We start from the raw sequence: 19283 nt of genomic DNA, 5'->3' as shown, positions 1-19283 counted from the left end.
TTTTGGGGTCAATTTTACCTCAATTTAAACACTAAAGGGACATGTTAACTAATACACGTTGATCAGGACGACTGATTTAATCAGTAACATCTGTAGGATTAAAAGTTGGGGTATACATTTAAAAAACAACATTTTGATAAGTATTTCTGGTCAAATTTATAGTGAAAATATCTTATATAAGACAAAACTAACTTACATGTAACCTTTCAGCAACTTGTTTTAAGCCAATAATTCCTTAATTATGATGAAAATGTACCAGTTCTATTGGGAAATTATTTCACTTATAACAAGACATTTTTCCTATGTTATAAGTAAAATAATCTGCCAATGGAACTAGTATTTTTCAACAATTTAAAGAAATTATTGACTCTAAACAATAATTTAGAGTTGCTGATAAATTATTTGTAAGTTGGTTTTGTCTAATTTCAAGTGTGCTAAGATGTTTCCACTAGAAACTAAACCAAAAATACTTGGTAAGATTTAGTTTCTGCAGTGTAAGAGTTTTCCACACAGACATAAAAATGGCATCAATCTTCTTTTCTATTCCCAAGACGCCAAAAATTGCAAGTTGTTTCACCAGAAATTCAAGACACCACTCCACCTGAAATAACCACATTACTGTCCAACAGACTATTAAACAGAGCAAACCTTGGGTTCTACAAAAAAAGAAAATACAACATACATTCAGACATTTAAAGTTCCTTAGAAATGGTTATGCAAATGGTAGAAAAGCTTTGGCATATTTTGCCTACAAGTTGTGCCTGCACACTTGGAGAGAAGAGCAGAGTGAAGCGCTAGGAGGGGGCGGGGCTTCACTAAGCTCTTCCCTCAGTTTACACGTAGAGTTAGCAGTCCCACATAAAACTGTGGAGAGTTTAATTACCTAACTACATGCTATTTACACTGTTTTTTATTTATTATCAGGCCCAGGAGGGGTAATTTAAGGTAGTTCTTTGCTACACGACCACCTTAAATGCGCGAGCATCGCTGTGAGAGCTCATCTACAGTCTGAAGAACCAACAGCTACACGTTTAGGCCCCAAACTAAGCCCTATGGGGAGATGATCTTTGTCCTAACTGAGCACTTAATAGGATGATGTCTAGTAAAGCAGCTTTGAAATAGATTCTTAAAGGCTGACAATGCTGTAGTCTATCCTCAGAGCTTATTCTGGCCTTTTTCCAGTCATTAGTACTGATTTCCCATGAATTAAGCTACCTTAATATCTTAAAAAAAAAAAGGCTTCAAACGAACTTGGTTCACACTTAGAGAGGAAAAACCAGACTAATATCTTATAATGCATCTGTGGGTGCAACAAGGTTAACAGATACTGATTATCATAGACAGGCACAACTTTAAACAGGTTTAAGAACATGAAACCAACCAACACTTACTGGAAACTGTGACTCAGGAAGCTGCTGCAACTGGAAATCAAACACCTTAGCCCCGAATTCGGGCAACTTAGCACTGCAAAAACACCAAATACTCTAATATTTTTTTCTAGTTTCTAGTTTAAATATCTAAGTGCACTTTGAATAAGACAAAACTATCTGACAAGTAACTTTTCAGCAAAATTTAGGAGCTTACTTTAAGGAAATTATTCCTTAATGTTGAAAAAGTGCAAGTTCTACTTGCCTAGCAACGCCAGCCAAGCCCAACCCGTCACCTAGCAACGCCAGCCAAGCCCAGCCCGTCACCTAGCAACCCAGTTCTAGTTCCACTGCCCGATTATTTCACTTATAACAAAGGGTATTAGTTTCTTGTTATACTGCATTTACATGATAAATATCAGCAAAACTTTGTCAATATTCCACTAATTTCATAAAAACCTACAATTTCACAATTTAATGTTTCTGTTAAATAAGGAACACAATTAAAATGACATTTAAATTAGTTTGTTCATGCAAAGAGTTATTAAAAATCTTGCTGCCACTTCCTGTTTGTCTTCTTCTTCTTTGTGGTTTACACCAGAAAGAAAGTGTTTCCATTCCAGTTTTGCAAAATAAAACAATTTTGATACGGCCGGAAAACCACCTCATCTTAGCACCAAGACTTTTTATTGAAAAACTTTTTTTTTCCCCGAAAATGATGTGTTTCATTTAGCAAATGTATTTTTCAGTGTCAAATTAATATGGTCAATGGACACACAGCTACTGAAATAATCTGCCAGTTGAACTAGTACTTTTTCATCAATATGAATATTAATAATTTATTTAAAACAAGCTCCTAAATCTTACTAAAAGTTAGTTTACTTGGAATAACACAAACCTAAGATATTTTCACAAGAAACTAGGCAAAAAAAATACTTGGTAAGATTTTGTGTTTTTGCATTAAACAGATAATCATGGTAAAAAAGGGAGAACACCCACTTTAAATTTTAGGGATCAGGACATAATATGTATTATCTTGTCTTTACCAGGCCCCACGGTTACATTTTAATCTCATCTCAAGTCTTAAAAAAAAAGGGTCAAAGGCCAAAAAGTAAGAGTTGTATGTGGAAAACTAAATACAGCCTAACTGCTTCTGTATATTTTCAGAAAAATGAACAGCCATTTTGCTTCTCTGGGGCATTTAGATGCTTTCGAACACAATGCCAAGATGGAAAAGTATCAGAAATAATCTTGGAGTCGTTCCCATCAACCTGTGAAGGGTTTTAAGGCAATTTCCTTCAATCTGAGGTTATTTATTCTAAGACAAGGGAGATGGAAAACATTCGCCCCAGTGTTGGACTGTTGAATAGTAAGATAAATAGCCGTGGAGCTGAAAGGAGGCGTTCTCTCTCCCCACCATGATCGTACGAGAGGCTGAGAGCAAAGCGGAAACGCAGACGACAACAAACCGAGTGGCTTCTGAGTCGTCCCGATCGGATTTGGCACAGAGACTTTGAGAAGAACCAGAGGAGCCTCAACCAAACCAAGCAACCCAACTTCTGTTTAAAATATCTGTTTAAACCATCACCATGTCGTCACAGTATAATATGAAACAGCTAATTTGTGAATAAATCTACTTTCTCCCAGTGCTAACCACGGTTAAAATAGTAACAAAATAACAAAAACTGAAATTGAGAAAATATTTTTTGTTAACTAAAATAAATAAAAACGGTAATTAATGTGGAAAAATTTTACTAACTGGTGCTACGTCATGCATTTGTAAATGTCATGCTAATGTAAATACACTGAAATTGTAGATATAACATACTTTGCTCTCTTCTTTATAAACCTATTAAAATTTCAAACTGATGGATTTTTTTTCTCCCACTCATGCCGTTTATGTCAGCTGTCGGCAGATTACATTAATTTTGCAAAATGACGACAGCAATAGTTAATAATTTTATATATATATTTTTAAAATTGTATCTTCTGTTAAACATTCATTGGCTAATCAATGTCTGCATAATCACAATATATTACTTTTACCTATTTGAATTAACCAGATAATGACAAAAATTTACAACTAATAAAAACTAAACTAAAACTAATATTTAGCTAATGATAACTAGCAAACACACTATAAAAACTATTTACGACTACCTGAGTTAGACAAACAAAAGGTCACAACAAAATCAGACTCAACTAAAAACTATCATAACCCTGGTGCAAACTAGAAACAACCAATCAGAGCCAGGAGGCGAGTCTTAGCGCTGTCAATCATAATCTTGTGTGACCCTGCAGCTAGCAGAGAATGTAGTGAATGTTCAGGCTAGTTAGCTTAGCTACTGGTGAAAGTTGATAAATGGCTTTCCTGTAAAGGTAAGTTGCTTCTCCACCATTTTTACATTTAGCAGCGAGTACATGAGATTGATTCACACCATTAAGACCCACCTCCTGGTGCTGATTGGTTGTTTTTATGCATTTTTTCAGACGGCATTAGTAGCTCAATGTAGAGGTGGGGGAGATTGATTTTTTCACAGATTATCTGTCTCATATTACAACATGGTGACAATTTTAACAAATATATAAAAAACATATTTAATTTTTAAATAAAAGTTACATACTGCAGCTTTAAGCTGTGGGCCGATGTTGCTCAGGATGCCACCGTGGTTACGATCAACACCTCCCAGTGAGTGAAAACCTTATTTATCATGCTATAATGTTACATTGCATAGAAGTTAGAGCTTACTCTATGAGCACAAAGAGTCTCTGGGGATCTGCTTCATTCATGCCTTACCAGAAAGATGCTACGGAAAGTAAAAGAGACGGAACACTGGGGCAGCCATTTTGGGTCATTTCGCCCACCCGGCCCTCTCTTCCATGTGCGTTTCCTCAGCGACAGAGGAGAGAGGTGAAGGGGGGGATCTATTGGCACGGCACAGACAGATCCGTCGCTGTGTGGGCTAGCAGCTGCCGGGGGACGAGCACACGGAGCCGCACATGCTCAGTTTGGAGGAGGACTCCGGCTCTGGGTCCGGATCCTGCGCGTTGTCTTCGGCGACCCCAGTTTCCGCCTCGTCGTCCCTGTCAGCGCTGGGGTCGTCGCCCCCGGCCTCCTCCTGGCCCTCCTCCTGGCGCCTTTTCAACCTCACAGGTAGAAAAATAAATAACTGGTATCAGTGTTTCTCCCTGTGCTAATCACTCTGCTGCATGCGGCGGCAAAAAAACAGAAACCACAGTAATGAGTGTGGAGTGTAATTACAGGACTTGACTGAATTAGACCGTGTAGGGCTCTTCACTGCTACGCATAATTCTAGATTCATTATAAATACCAGTAGATTGTCATTAATTAGAGCAATAGGATATAATAAGACACTTGCACAGGGAGGGAGTTCAGTAGGACTGCAGTGGCAGGACTTGGTCAATAATAAATGAGGCAATAATTGAGTGCAGAACAGAACCAATATCCTTCCCTGCACCTTGCAAAGAGGAATACCTTACTATAATTTATGCCACTTTTACTCATAATTAACTCTGCATATTCTGCAGGAAAGCTTTGCAGCACAGTTTTAAATCAAGGCTGGCTAGCAGATAGGAGTGTGTCAAAAAATGATTCACGAGATTCTACTGTGGCATATTACGGCTTTTAGTAGATAAAAAAAGGAGGAGTAAATATCTAGATTCATCTCAGAAATTTGCAAGAAAAAACAAGGAAGTTTCTGACTTTGAAAAGCTGAAAATTTGCTAGAAAAAACTCAGAAAATTGTAGATTAATTTCAGAAGGTTTAGGAAAAAAACTTGAACATTTTCCTAAAATTGTTACAATTACTTTATTTTTTCTAGAAAAGTTTTTAGGTGAAAATTTACTCTTCCTTTTTCTAGAAATGGTTGCTGGCAAAAGATTTCTGAAAATTTACAGAAAAACAAGAAAATTTGAGTATGAAAATCTGAAAATTTGCTAGAAAAAAATGAGGAAATTTTAGGTGAATTTTAGGAATTCTAGGAAAGAAAACTTGAAAATTTCTGAGTTTCAAAAGTTGAAAATTTGTGGGAAAAATGTTTTTTTGGGGGGAAATTTACTCTAACATATTCTGCCCACTAAAAATCTGAAATTTTCTAGAACAACAAAGAAATTTCTGAGTTTAAAAATTTGAGAATTTGCTTGAAAAAAAAGACATTGAAAATTTCTGAGTTTTAAAAGTGAAAACTTTAAAAATTTTTAAAAATAACAGTGTGAAGTTAAAACTGTAAATAAAATAGGAGAAGTCCTGGCTCTGTTTCTGTATTTCAGATATTTAAAGCAAAAAAAAAAAGAACATAAATCAATAATTATCAGTATTGACTGATATAAAACGTTTATATCATAATATGTTTTCCAGCCATATTGTCCAGCAAGGAAAAACGTATATGAAAGGATATTACTGGTACTTTTAGTTCAATTTTTGTGGAAATTCAACACAATTATTGAAGGGAAAAATTTAAAAATTGCATTTGTTTAAAACATTTGCCAGTTTTTTCTATTTTTTTAACTAAGAGCCATTGTAGACGGTAAAAAAGGGCCATTCACGACCTCTGCTTTTGACTTCCAGCTGCGTTTTCTTCCTCTTACCTCTCGCGGTTGAAGATCATGAACTCTTGCTGCACCACTTCAAGGCACTCCTGTAGGTAGTCGTTCTCCTGCAGGCGGACACACAGAGGACACAAAGTCTTCAACTTCATGAATCAACGCTCGCTAACCTTTTCCGTTGTTTCAGAAAAGCCTGAATCGGTCGGCTTCCCTTCTAATGACACAGAGTTTCGTCATTTTCAATCTTCGGGGTTCCTTTTAGGACGACTCGTGAATTGTTTGCGAGCCGTCCTCAGATTGGATGTTTGGCTTGGGACAAAAATAGAACCTCATATTTCCAAAAGCACCCAGGGCAACGGCACGGAAAGGCTTCATAATTTAATAATCTTAGTAATAATGCAGCATGAGCACGCACACACACACACACACACACAACTCCCACAAGGCTGCTGTTGTACATGCTGATCAGCCCTGATAACAAGTGAACCGCCACGCACACACACACACACACACGCCCACACACTGATGGTAATAACATAGTCATGAGGGCTGTTTGATGAGAACAGGCTGATTCTCTGATACACAGAGGAAACCTTTGGTCTGTGGTTAAAAAACATCACAGGACCGGTCTTAGGATGAACACTTTACAGCGAATAAACCCACAGATCCTCCTGAATTCAGTCTCCAGCGGAGATTTGTCACTGTTATCCATCTGGAACTTAACATTCCAGTGTAATCCTTTTAATTAGGAGAACATCTTACAGCAATAATCTTATAATGATCGCTAAATGTTAGAGGAGTAAATGCCATCAGCGCCGGCTATTCCCATTGTTGCATAATAAGCTGAAAAAATTTTCAATTAACTGATTAATCTTTTAGAAAACAGTCCAACAGTGGCTTCGGATTCAAACAGTTCTGGCTGACGGTTAATGGGGGAAATTAAACTGAAAATGAGAAACGCACAAACAAAAGTTAACACCTGTGAATGCTTAATTAAAGATCATAATAAGGCTCATTATGGAGAATAACTAAGCAGATGAACATTTATTTATTTATTTATTCTGATTTATGGCTTGCCAGTTAAACAAAACAGCGTCGAGTCAAATCTGATTTATTTTTCTGTTTTCAAGCTGAAACATGGAATATTGTATCGTATAGTGACGCCAGTCATAAGCTTTATACTAATTCATCACTGAGCTGCCACTGCACTTGACTGGGCTAAATTGGAAATCAAATTAATCATGACTAATCGATTACTGAAATAATTGGCTACTAATTTAGTGATCAATTAATCGTCAAGGGGACTATACAGACTTTAAAGATGGCTATTTGCTGAAAGAACAATATATCCAGAGCAGTAAATAAGATGAAACTGTACAAATAATGTATAATGAATTTAACTTTCATAAAAAATATTTACATATGAAACTGTCTCCATGCTGTGACAGTTTGCTATGAGACAGATAATCTGTGAAATCTGAAAAAATGTACCAAAAAAAAGCCAATCAGAGCCAGGAGGAGGGTCTTAGCGCTGCCAATCAAGCTCATGTACTCGCTGCTAAATGTGCTAATGGAGGAGAAACAACTTATTGTTACAGAAAAACCCTTTATCTCCAGTTAGCGGCATCTATGCTAACTAGCTTTAGCATTCATGACAGGCTACGCTAATTGCAACGAAGCCAAGAGCAAGTTGGGTACAAGGGAATGAGCAGTGCCACATGGAGAGTGATTGACAGCGTTAAGGCCCTCCTCTTGGCTGTGATTGGCTATTTTTGGTTAGCACTGCACTGTAAAAAAAAAAGAAGAAAAGGTAACTAATTTGCGGTAAAATACCAGCAGCGGTGCTTGCCAGAATTTTACCAAATAAATACGGTACGAAAAATACAGCCAGAATTTTACAGTATAAATTTACATTTTACCATATTTATGTCAGTATTTTACCATAGATTACTGTACTTACTGTAAATTACTGTACTCACTGTGTGGGAGCACTGGGAAGATGCGGAGGAGCTAAATTTTTTCACAGATTATCTGTCTCATACTGTAATGTTTTACTAAAAGAGAAAATATTTTATCTTATCAAAAAAAATTATGATTTTTTTCTTAAATAAGCATAAAAAACCCCCATAAAACTTGTACAAATATAAAATGTACAAATTGTTGTATTCACCGATTAATTTATCTATGGCCACCTTGCATCAAATCAACAGTTTTAAATAGTTTTTTAGTTTACAGATTTTTTCTGTCACAATTTTACTGTTTATTACTGTTAAATATACAGATGTTTTTTTTTACAGTGTGCCTCTTTACTGGAAATAATTAGATTGATTGGATGTGAAGCAAAACTGAAACGGATCTATCTGTTTCATAAAATGTCTCGAGAAGACATCGGGTGTGAAAATGAACTGAAGCTGCACTGAATCACGCATGCTTTTGAAATTGAACGTATAATCCAGAATAAAAGCGGGTCAGTCATGCAGAAAGCTGCACAGTGTCAGCAGGTTATGCACTTTAACAATAAGTATCTCTTCATGCTCTCTACTGGAGCGCTCTTTTATTCATTTTGTTTGCAGAGCAGAGAATAGAAGCAATTCATATCAGCTGAGGGTAAAAAATGGAGCTTGGCTCACCGCCAAACTAAAAATATGCAGTTTTGACAGGAAGTGCCTTACAGGAGACCTGAGCTGCATTATTATTATCCCAGCCAAGCACAGACTCTTGGAGTATACTATTCATTTCAGCACGACTCCTGCAGCAGTTATTGATCCCCTACATACAAAAGTCATTTAAAAATTGGAAATTACACACACAAAAAAAATGCAACAAAACAAAATCTGATCAATTTTAACAACAAAAAGTGTTTCTTAGTGTAAAAAGGCAGCATGAAGCTACAAATGTAGGATTTAAGATGAAAAGGAATGACAACAGATGCAGTAACATCTTGAATCCTGTCTTCATCCTCACAGCTCCCAAATCCTCCTACGTAACAGAATGTGCTGCAGTTATTCCTGGGGTAAAAACCATTACAGAGGATCATCTCAAACATCCACTAATGAAAGATCAGACCAGCGCTGTCAAACTCTTTTTCATTTTGGGCCAAAGCAAGGTCATGGACGCTCTTAAAGGGCCGGTTGTGTCAGAATGTGTTGATAAAACCCCTGAACAAACTTTTAAGACATTATTAAGTTCTTAAAATTAAATTATATTGACCATCTTTTCACACTGATCAGTCCCTCCAGGGTTTTGCGGTTGGTTTTGTTATTATTTGCAATAAAATCAAACGTTTGTGGTATTAATTTACAAACATTTGTGATGACGGTAAATTATTCCTCATCACTTGGATCATGGACTATAATTTGACATAAATTACAGCTGTTTAGTACAAGCAAAAAAGCTAGCATCACTTAAACCCCCAAAATCAGCAAAAAACTCAAATTATGCATTAGCGCAAAAAAAGGGCAGGAATTTGTTGATTTTGCGTGAACTTCTACAAAAATTTGCAAGAAACTGGAGGAACTAACTGGTGCGATCTGGCAGAAAGTAGATAAAAACTGCTTTGATGTGACTGATAAAATAATATTTAAGTACACTGTTATCCTCTAACGGCTAGAGGGCCTCATAAAAAACTGTGACGGGTCAGATTTGGCCCCCGGGCCTCAAGTTTGACACGTGGATTAGGCTGAACAATCACACTGAGTCATAATCCTTTAACATTAAAGGCGTTAATGTGAGTCGATTTTAACCTAAATGTTCTTTAAAGCACATGTTCCTTTCTCTTTAAGGAGACTTTTTGCTTTTTGTTCCATTAATCTGGTTCTCAATTTATTTACAACCAAATATACAGACGCAACAATCAACATTTTTCACTTCTGATACCGATATAGATATTTGAGATATCGTACAATACAATATAGAAAAACTGTTCTGAATTGACTTGAAATGTTTTTTCTTTTAAACGCAGACTTAAATGTAGAAACAGTGAACACTGAAAAAAAAAAAAAGAATTCTGACTTTAAAGTCAGAATTCTTTTTTTTTTTTTCAGTGGCCCTAATCCTCTTCCGTATAAATGTACTGAATTACTAATTTATTTTATAACTCTGTTCCGGTCCAGCACAATTAAACACAACAATAGTTTCACAAATTTGGTCAAACATGTAAAAACAACTTTAATTTGTTCAGTCAGTGCAATTAGGAGCGTAAAATAACTAATAAAGAAACTGAAACTGACAAGAACAATTGGTTGAAAACATTTAAAAAATAAACTGAAACAAACATTCAAAGCATAGAATTAAACCAAATAGATCTGGCCTTATGAATCGGACATATTGTCACAGATACTTGAATTTTTATCAATATCTGGACCGATACTGACATTAATATCAGATTGGTGCATCTCTAATTAAATATATAGTTCTAGTCTCTATTCTAGAAAATGTGTTGCTAACAGTAAAACTGTTGCCTTGTTGCTTTCTGTCTTATGTTCTGAATGCAGTTGAAACATGTTTTAAATTAAAACAGAAATAAATAGAGTCACCAGACTGCTGTGACCCGGCAAGCATAACCAGAAATAGACTCTGGATGGATGAAAAACATTAATATTTTAAAAGGATCTGATTGTATTGTAATTTGGATAAAAAGAAAAAGGAAACCTATATTACTGGGCCTTATTCAGATTAGACTTTATAATTAGATTGTACAAAATGAACTCTATTTTAGCCATATTAGTTTTTAATGTGAACCAGATCTTCTTTTTCTCAGTTACCATGAGACTTTGGCAATATATAAATGAAAATATCTGGAGTAGAAACAAGCTTTGATGCACACATTCGCTCACGACTTTCATAATTTTAAAATCTTAGCAGAAATGTTTGAGTTAAAATTTGTAAAGAATTGTCTTTGATATTTCATCGCCATCGTTTTTCACGGCTTTGTGTGTGCAGGACTGACTGACTGACTGACTCACAGACTGTGAATCCTTGCTGTTGTCTCGAGAGCGGTTCTTAGCCAGCCTCTTCTTCTTCTTGTGGAGGGGTCGCGACTCCAGGATCATCTCCTCCAGCTCAAAGGTGGGGTCGCAGTGGAGCCGACCTTTCTGTGGGAGGGAGACGAACACCACATAATTAGAGAGACACCAGGAGAACTGCAGACACAGAACTACACAGGAAGCAAACATGGAGTTTACAGTAACTGCTCACTATATTGGAGTCCTTACACATTCAGATTTAACACTTTTTAAGACTATTATGAACGACAAAGAACAAAAATTACTCATTTTATATCATGTTCACAGGTTTTTTAACCACAGAATGCAAGTAGCATTGTACGGGTTAGCAACAGAAGTGGGCGAAGGTAATTACCAATGATAGACGCAGAAAAGCTAGCTAGCCAGCTATAGCAAAGCCTTAATAGCAGCTAGCTAATGAAGATGTTTGCATGTGACTCAAATTTTAGCCTGTTAAAAAATTCCTGTGAGAAAAACTACATACAAGCAATTTAAAAGTCCTGCTATGACAAAATTTAAGACATGTGATTAACGTATTTCAAGCTAACTTACATACAGTATATGCAGAAAAATTATTTCTGGTCCAGCTTCTTGTGCAAATGACACATCAGCATTTTTACACTTTTGCTAATACAGTACATGGCAAAAACACAAAGTCTTACCAAATAATTTTGGTCCAGTTTCTTGTGCAAACATCTTAGTGCACTTGAAATAAAACAAAGTCAACCTACAGGTAACTTTCCAGCAAGACATAGAAGTTTGTTTTAAGTAAATAATTTCTTAATATTGATGAAAAAGCAGTGTTGTATAGTAACGAAGTAAAAATACTTCACTACTTTACTTAAGTATATTTTGGAGTACTTCATACTTTCCTGGAGTATGAAAATTTTTGATGACTTTCACTTTTACTTCACTATATTTCCGAACTTAATTGCGTACTTTTACTCCGATACATTTTCAATGTGTGGTTTAGTTACTCGTTACAAAAAAGCGAGAGAGAGAAACGCAAGTGTTTTGACCCACCTACTGATTAGCAAGTAGCAAGTAGGCTACCGAACAAAGTCCGTAGCCTGCTTGCCTGGGCTTGTTCATCACCACCAATAGGATACTTCTTCTTCTTTTCTATTATGGCGGATCACAAGCAACTTTAAGGTGCATACCGCCACCTACTGTACATGAGTGTGTAGAAGCATTACTTCATATCTATTAAATTCTACTTTTTAATTTTGTATTCTTAAGATAAATAAACAATGCTTTCCTTAATTTGTGAATATCTGTTATGTTTCCTTCATTTCCTAATATACCTTTAAGATTCCATTCATGCCCCATATTTCTAACTATTCTCTTTAATTCTTCCCTTTCGAGTTCATTTGACTTACAGTTCATCAATATGTGTTCTACATTTTCTTTCTCTCCACATCTCTCACATTTATCATTATTTTTCCTCCCTATTTTATAAAGCATGTCATTTAAGTAGGTATGACCTACTCTTAATCTACTAATTATTATTTCTTCTCTTCTGTTTCGTTCATTAATGCTTCGAATTCAAACTGACTTTTGTACTTCATATAATCTTCTTCCTTTCTTATCTTCATTCCACATTTTTTGCCATTTCTTGATTTCTTTACTTTTAATTAGGATACACCTGTTTCGCTTCTCCCATTAAACACAAAGCAAGTCTCGCAATCAGTAGCAGTCACATGGAAATTCTATCTTACAAAAACTCCCCGTTCAACTTGAAGAAACACATCGAGGTAACTTCTTATGAAATGGTTATAATCCTCCTGTTTCAGTAACTATAGCTTGGTCACTAGGCACTATTGTGAAATCTTGACCATAAATGAACTTTGTTTGGCATTGTTTCAGTTCCACACGTGGTGTATTTAGCTTAGGCCTAATGTTGACTGTAGCAGGCTACCTAGACTCCTCTGTTCAAGGGGGGACAGAAGCCATAGCAATAGCAATTTAGACTAAATTTAACGAATATAGGAAAGGCATGCAAGTTCAAAACCAGGTTTACAGATGCCAATAAGCTGCATTTCCCTCCCAATTCTTTTTTTCTTTTGCATAATGACCAGTTGTGTGCACCACCTACTGACTGTAGCATTGACTGATTCACTGATTTGTGAAGTAGAGTAATCGTAACAGCTCTTTTTCTTCATGTTGGCCGCATTTTCTGTACTATTTATTTTTCTCATTTTCAGCACTGACCTTCCTTGAAGGGAAAACTTAAGGCTTACAAAAACTTTGTATTTTCTGTCCTGGAGGGTATACTAAGAAGCTGGTTCAGTTGTAAAGCAGGTTAAGTTAACCTTGTGCTATAGGTAAAGCACCTAATTTTCTTAACTAAATGATGCCTGCAGGTATATCTATTAGCAGGTTTAATTTTGCCTGCACTTGGTTGGGTACATTATTTTAAATGTATTTGACAAGTTTACCAAAATATAAAAAATGTCATTCAAACTGCATTTGCTTTGTTTTACTTTTTACTTGTACTTTTCATTACATTACTTGAGTACATCCATTTTTACAGTAATTTCCATACTTAAGTACAAGAAGTTTCAAATACTTTAAGACTTTTACTCAAGTAACATTTCAGTCAGTGACTTCGACTTTTACCAAAGTCATATTTTGGAGAGGTACTTGTACTTTTACTTGACTCTGAGATTTCAGTACTTTATACAACACTGTGAAAAAGTGGCAGCTCCACTGGCAGATTATTTCACTTATAAACAGACATTTTTCCCATGTTATAAGTGAAATAATCTGCCAGTGCTTGTAAGTTTGTGTTGTCGTAATTTAAGTGGACTAAGATACTTGCATGAGAAACTGGACAAAAATTCTTGGTAAGATTTTTGTGTTTTTGCAGTGTATTTTCTCTGCTGCTTTTAAAACGGCCCAAATGTTTAAAAAAGAAAAAGAAGAAACACAGCCAGATGTTTATTTCTTTTTTTTAGCAATAAATTTATGTTTTTTAGTGTTTGGGGGAAAAAAAACCTGTTCTAAAAGTCTTCAAATGTAATTTCACAAATAGGCAGGCACTGCCTTTCACCGAGCAAGCCGAACCCGTTGCCTAGCAACCCCAGTGGACCTCCGCCATCTCCTAGCAACCCAAGCAAATCTCCAGCACATTTGGTCAGCTATTTTAGCACTGAACAATAGTTGCTGGAAAAGACAAATGCTTTGTTGTTGACGTACCAACAAGAAACAAGGTTTCTCCTGCAACAAGGTTTTGCAGGAGGCTCTACTTTTGCTTTTCAAGAGGCCCTAAAATGGCTCATTCTGACAGTATCTTAAAAGAGGCAGAAAGGACCAGACTAAAATCTAATTTTCTAAGAATAATTTTGTAATGAACGTATTCACGGAAACATAATAGGTCACCTTTAATTTTAGATACATGAATTTGAGTCTGTGATAATATGTTGATTGTTTTAAAACATTTCTTACATTAGGAACGAATCCAGGTTCCATCTTCTTCTCGTACACAGCGTCCCAGTTGACGGCGGCGAGGTATGGAGACGTCTGCATATCAGACAGACTGGAAAACCGATGCTCTGGGTTCACAGTCAGCAGCTGGAAGGAACACACACACACACACACACACACACGCCGTCACTAACATCGCCTTGCCAGTTCAAATATCACCTTCACAACTTCTCTCCAAATCACAGCCAGACACTTCATTCTGAGTGGTGAAATACTTTGCAGGTGTGAAATAAAATGGAAAAAGAAAGAAAAGACGTGAAGTGGCTGAGCTCTCAGTTCAGGATTCAACAGAAACGGTTTGTTTCTAAATCTTTATGGCTTCCCTGATTACATTCATAAAAACACGTAACTTTGGTATTTATGAACTAAATATTGATTAACTCCTGGAAATTTTTGCTCAAAGTTCCTTTTTTTTTTGCTTTTCTTACTTCAGTGATCCAAATTCAGGTAATTTAAAAGCAGCTGAATAAAAATAAAACATACTGATGAAACAGTTACTTACATACTCTAAGTTTTCCAAACAATTATTTTAATAATTGATTATTCTATCAATTATTCTGATAATTAATCTGATATTTCTGCATTTTGCAGTTTTTTCATCCAACTACTGAAGCCTTTTTATACAATATTAGAGATACAATAAGATGAAAATAAACTTATTATTGCCTAAAATTCAACAACACAGCATTGCTTTAGTCAATCCTTCATCATTTGTAGCAATAGATGCACTCCAGTTAATGATTAATCGATTACTAAATTAGTTAATGGTTATTTCAATAATTGATTAATCATGATTAATCGTTTCAGTCCAACATTAAACCAACTATTTCCTGTTTTAATAATATAAAAATATTTTTTATTTCCTAATTGATAACAAAAATGTGCCTTTAAATTATAAATTTGCAGATTTTTACTTGTCGTTTGGTATAATTTCCCTTTAAACTGTTTCATTTGTGATTTGCAAACACATCTTTTCAGTTCTACCTTCAATATTTTGTGAGAGAAAGAACAAAACAAACAAAAAAAAAACACAAAATGAAATTGTTTAACATATGGAGAGAGCCACAGACTCGGGTTTAGCAGATGAAAACTGTCTCAATACAGCTGAAGTGCAAAGATTTATTTTGAATTAAATGTTAAAACTGAAGGTAAAATAGAAAATTTGTATAATTAGTGATGGCTTTATGGTTTCTGTGCCAGCTCATATCACTACAGGAAACTGATTTATTATCTCTTCAGCACGAGTTGAATATGATGTCATTTCCAGATCAAACCTTCAAATTTCCGTCAGAAAACATTTGCGCCACTGATGCTTTCTGAAGGAAAACTTTCATATGCATTGCCATATGAAAACAGAGCTGCCTTTTCCCCCAGAGAGCCTAAAAACCAATAAATATGCTGTTTGTATTTTAATAGCATGCATCGTGTTTCATCCTTCACCTGGGGCTAAACGCAGGAAGTGATAATGGGAAGTGGCTTTGGTTGTCATGTTTACTCTCTTCCTGCGCTTTATTTTCTTCCTTTGGTTGCAGGATGATTCACTTTTTCTCCTGCAGGGCCGGTTAGGTCTATCTGGGTGGAATCCAGACACGGTAATCGATCAGCAGCCGAGCGGAAGAGACCGTCTCTCCGTCCAGAGCACTTCGTCACCCAGACAGACAGCGCACGAACGCACTGAAGCTCGCACTGTAAAACATCCTCTGGAATTTATTTCCTATGTTTACTGGAAGATTTTTATTAAAGACGAATAAACGTCTACATGATTCCAGATCGTCTGTTTCTTTTTGACTCTAAGTGAACAATTTACAGTTGTTATTGTATATCTGTTCCAGGGTTTCTGCAGGTTTCATCAACTCAAATTTAAGCTTTTTTAAATCCCTTATGAATTAAATTTATACAACAAAGCATCAGGGTCATGCTTAGAAAGTAAAACAATAATGAAATTACAAATAAAGTCACAATATCACATGGATAAAATTGTATTCAGAGAGTAAAGTATAAAAAATACTAGAATAAAGTCAGAATATTTTGAGAATAGTCAAAAATTGCAACTTCATTCTTGTAATATTATAACTTCATTCACGTATTATTTCAACTTTATTCGTGTACGACTTTATTGTCATAATAAAGTCTCATAATGCTACAATTTTATCATTGTAATTTTATATTGTTTTATTTTATGGCCCTAATGCTTTGTTGTAAATTTAAGACCTGTATGGAGACAGAAATTTATTTTTTTAAAATTATTTTTAATTATTTTTATTTTTGAAGATATTGCAAGACCTCTGAGTAACACTAAAACAAAAGGCTGTTATCTTTATAGTAAATTTGATTATTTACTATAATCAAATTTTACTTGTGTTGAAAATCTTTGTATGTAAAGTTATTTGTTCTAAATAAAGTAGATTTAACAAAATAAACTCAAACTTTCTCCTGACAGAAAGAGAAAAAAACAACAAAAAGCTACACAGAATATAGGAGATTAAATAGTCCTGTTATAACATTTAAGGGCAAATTACATGTTTTAAAATTAATTTAAGAAATTTCAATGCCTCAATTTTAGTTAAAACAATTTAAGACATTTAAGGCCACCCTGATTTCAAGCGTTAATGTTCAGCTGGCTGTATTCCTTGGTGTGCTGATTATTAACACAGAGACGTATGCAGAAGAGGAAAGAGGTGACTTTTCCTCTCATGCATGTTTCTCTTCCCATCTGTCGCTTCTTTCCTTGGTTGCCCTGGAGGTCTCGACTCTTCCTGTTTGCCTCCAGCGATGTTCCCCCTCTCAACACAAATCCTCTCCTCCCTCTTAACTCAGTTTCCATCTCAGTGCATCTCCTCCACGTCCGCCCTGATCGTCTTTCCGAGGAAGACTCGGTAACTTAGGATGAGATGAAAATTCGATTAGCACTCCGTAATACTTTAATTGATTCCCTCTTTAATAAGTAGCATAATTAGTTAGAGCGAAGATCCATCGCTCATTAAATTTTAGAGATACTATGCAAATACTGAGTCCCCTTGAGGTTGGGAAGTTGCTTCCCAGAGTGAGGCTTCTGTAACGTCAACGATGCAGAGAAAGCTCAACTCCACAACAGCTAACCCAAAGATTCAAGGTTAATTACTGACAGATAATGCGCCGCGCTGCAGGGGCTGTTTGCTCGATTTTCTCTGAGAAGACAAAAGGTCAGCGCTGACTAAAAATAAGATGATGAAATCTGCACTGACATTTCCATGTAACTGTGAACTCTGCTAAACTTAGTGTGAGAAAAGTTGTTTTCTTTTTATACCCAAATCGATAACATGCTAAAAAATGTTCTAGAATTTTGCTTTTTAAAGTAATCCAATATTAACAAAACTGCAAATATCGGAGCTTCTCAAATTATGGTTTTGCAAAAAAATAACTTTACCACCAAATCTTGCTATGCTGCTTTAATTTGACAAATGCTTCTTTCCTGGAGGCCAAAATTTACAAAATAGCTTTAGGTCCTAAATCAAATCTTTTATGTTTATAAGGAAGACAAATGGATAATTGAATTTGTTTAGAGCCAGAGTGTGCAGGTACTCATAAAATGTAGTTTCCAGAGTGATTTTGTGACGCCATTTTTGTTTTTTAGGAAAATATTGGAAAAGAAATTCCAACCTCTTGCCAAACTTTGGATTCAGGTGAGGCAGTGTGGTTTTCTTCCAGTTGTTGATGGGGAGAAGGGATTCGGGATTAATCAGTTCATGTTTAGTTGAACTGGTGAAGGTTTATGACAATGCTGTGGGATTACAGCGATAGGTTAGTGTTCATCTGGGGAAGTCCCAGTTATCTAATGCCATTCTCCATTTGCTCCCAGTAGAGTTTAGATTGGGAGTCTATTGACATTTTGTCTGAGTCCGATCCAAACCACCAAATTACCTGAAGTACAAGCCTGAGGTAAACCTGACATATTGAAATACTTCCAGACCGCTGACTTTGCTCTCTGCTGGTTGGTTGGATGGATGGATGGATGGATGGATGGATGGATGGATGGATGGATGGATGGACGGATGGATGGATGGATGGATGCTCAGTGTAACTCACCTTCCTCAGTAGTGCCACCAGGTCTTTGGGCCAGGCCGGGCTGTACTGGACGCTCACCGTGCTGAAGAGCTGGATCAGAGACTCCACAGAGTTGCTGGCATGGATATCGTACGGTCGCTGGGTTCAGAACCAACAAAACCAACAGAACCAACAGAAAAAGAGAACAATCAGAATGGACAAATCAAACAGAACAAACAAAACGAACAGAACGAATAAAACCAACAAAACAAATGAATGAAGAAAAGAACGAACAGAATGAACAAATCAAACAGAACGAATAAATCAAACAGAATTAATAAAACAAATAGAACAAATCAAACAGCACGAACAGAACAAAGCATTCAGAACAAGCAATTCTTGTTCAATATCTGCCAAGCTGAAACTCAAAGAGCCTCACCCATCCACGCAGCACCTCAAAGGCCGTCACCCCCAACGACCACCAGTCGACTTCAAAAGCGTAGCCTGTACCTCCGCTGACAAACGACTGGAAGATCTCTGGAGCTGAAAGAAAAGCAGAAAAATCAAGTCTGGCATAGAAAAAAAATCTGGTTTTACTAACTATAACACACAAATGTAGAACAAACAGCCTTTACTTCCTTTTGCACCTTTAACAAAGAATCTACAGCCATCGGTGGAGATTTCGGCAGTGACACAATGTGTTTGATACATCCACATTTTTAGACTTTTTGTTTGCAGCTTTTTGTCATTTAAACTATTTAATCATGAAAAAAATCGACTTCAGTACCAAAATTTGTAATGGTGGCATAGTTTTTAATTACAGGCTGTTTCCATCAA

At 36.0% G+C, this 19283-nt stretch overlaps 1 protein-coding gene across 1 annotated transcript in view; it reads right to left on the bottom strand.

Moving 5' to 3' along the window:
* Positions 1-3249: 3249 nt before the first annotated feature.
* The window catches only part of stk32c (serine/threonine kinase 32C), a 102454-nt gene continuing 86420 nt past the window's right edge, over positions 3250-19283 (bottom strand). Inside the window, exons 7-12 of the mRNA XM_032552539.1 lie at positions 18886-18989; positions 18489-18605; positions 14385-14510; positions 10899-11027; positions 5977-6044; positions 3250-4514 (exon numbers count right to left, since the gene is read on the bottom strand). Coding sequence (XP_032408430.1) covers positions 4331-4514; positions 5977-6044; positions 10899-11027; positions 14385-14510; positions 18489-18605; positions 18886-18989 — 728 coding nt within the window. The 3' untranslated portion in view covers positions 3250-4330. The remainder of the gene's footprint in view (positions 4515-5976; positions 6045-10898; positions 11028-14384; positions 14511-18488; positions 18606-18885; positions 18990-19283) is intronic.

This window comes from Xiphophorus hellerii, chromosome 22 (genome assembly GCF_003331165.1).
Source record: "Xiphophorus hellerii strain 12219 chromosome 22, Xiphophorus_hellerii-4.1, whole genome shotgun sequence".
NCBI classification, from domain to species: domain Eukaryota; kingdom Metazoa; phylum Chordata; class Actinopteri; order Cyprinodontiformes; family Poeciliidae; genus Xiphophorus; species Xiphophorus hellerii.
This window is presented reverse-complemented; position numbering and strand designations above follow the sequence as displayed.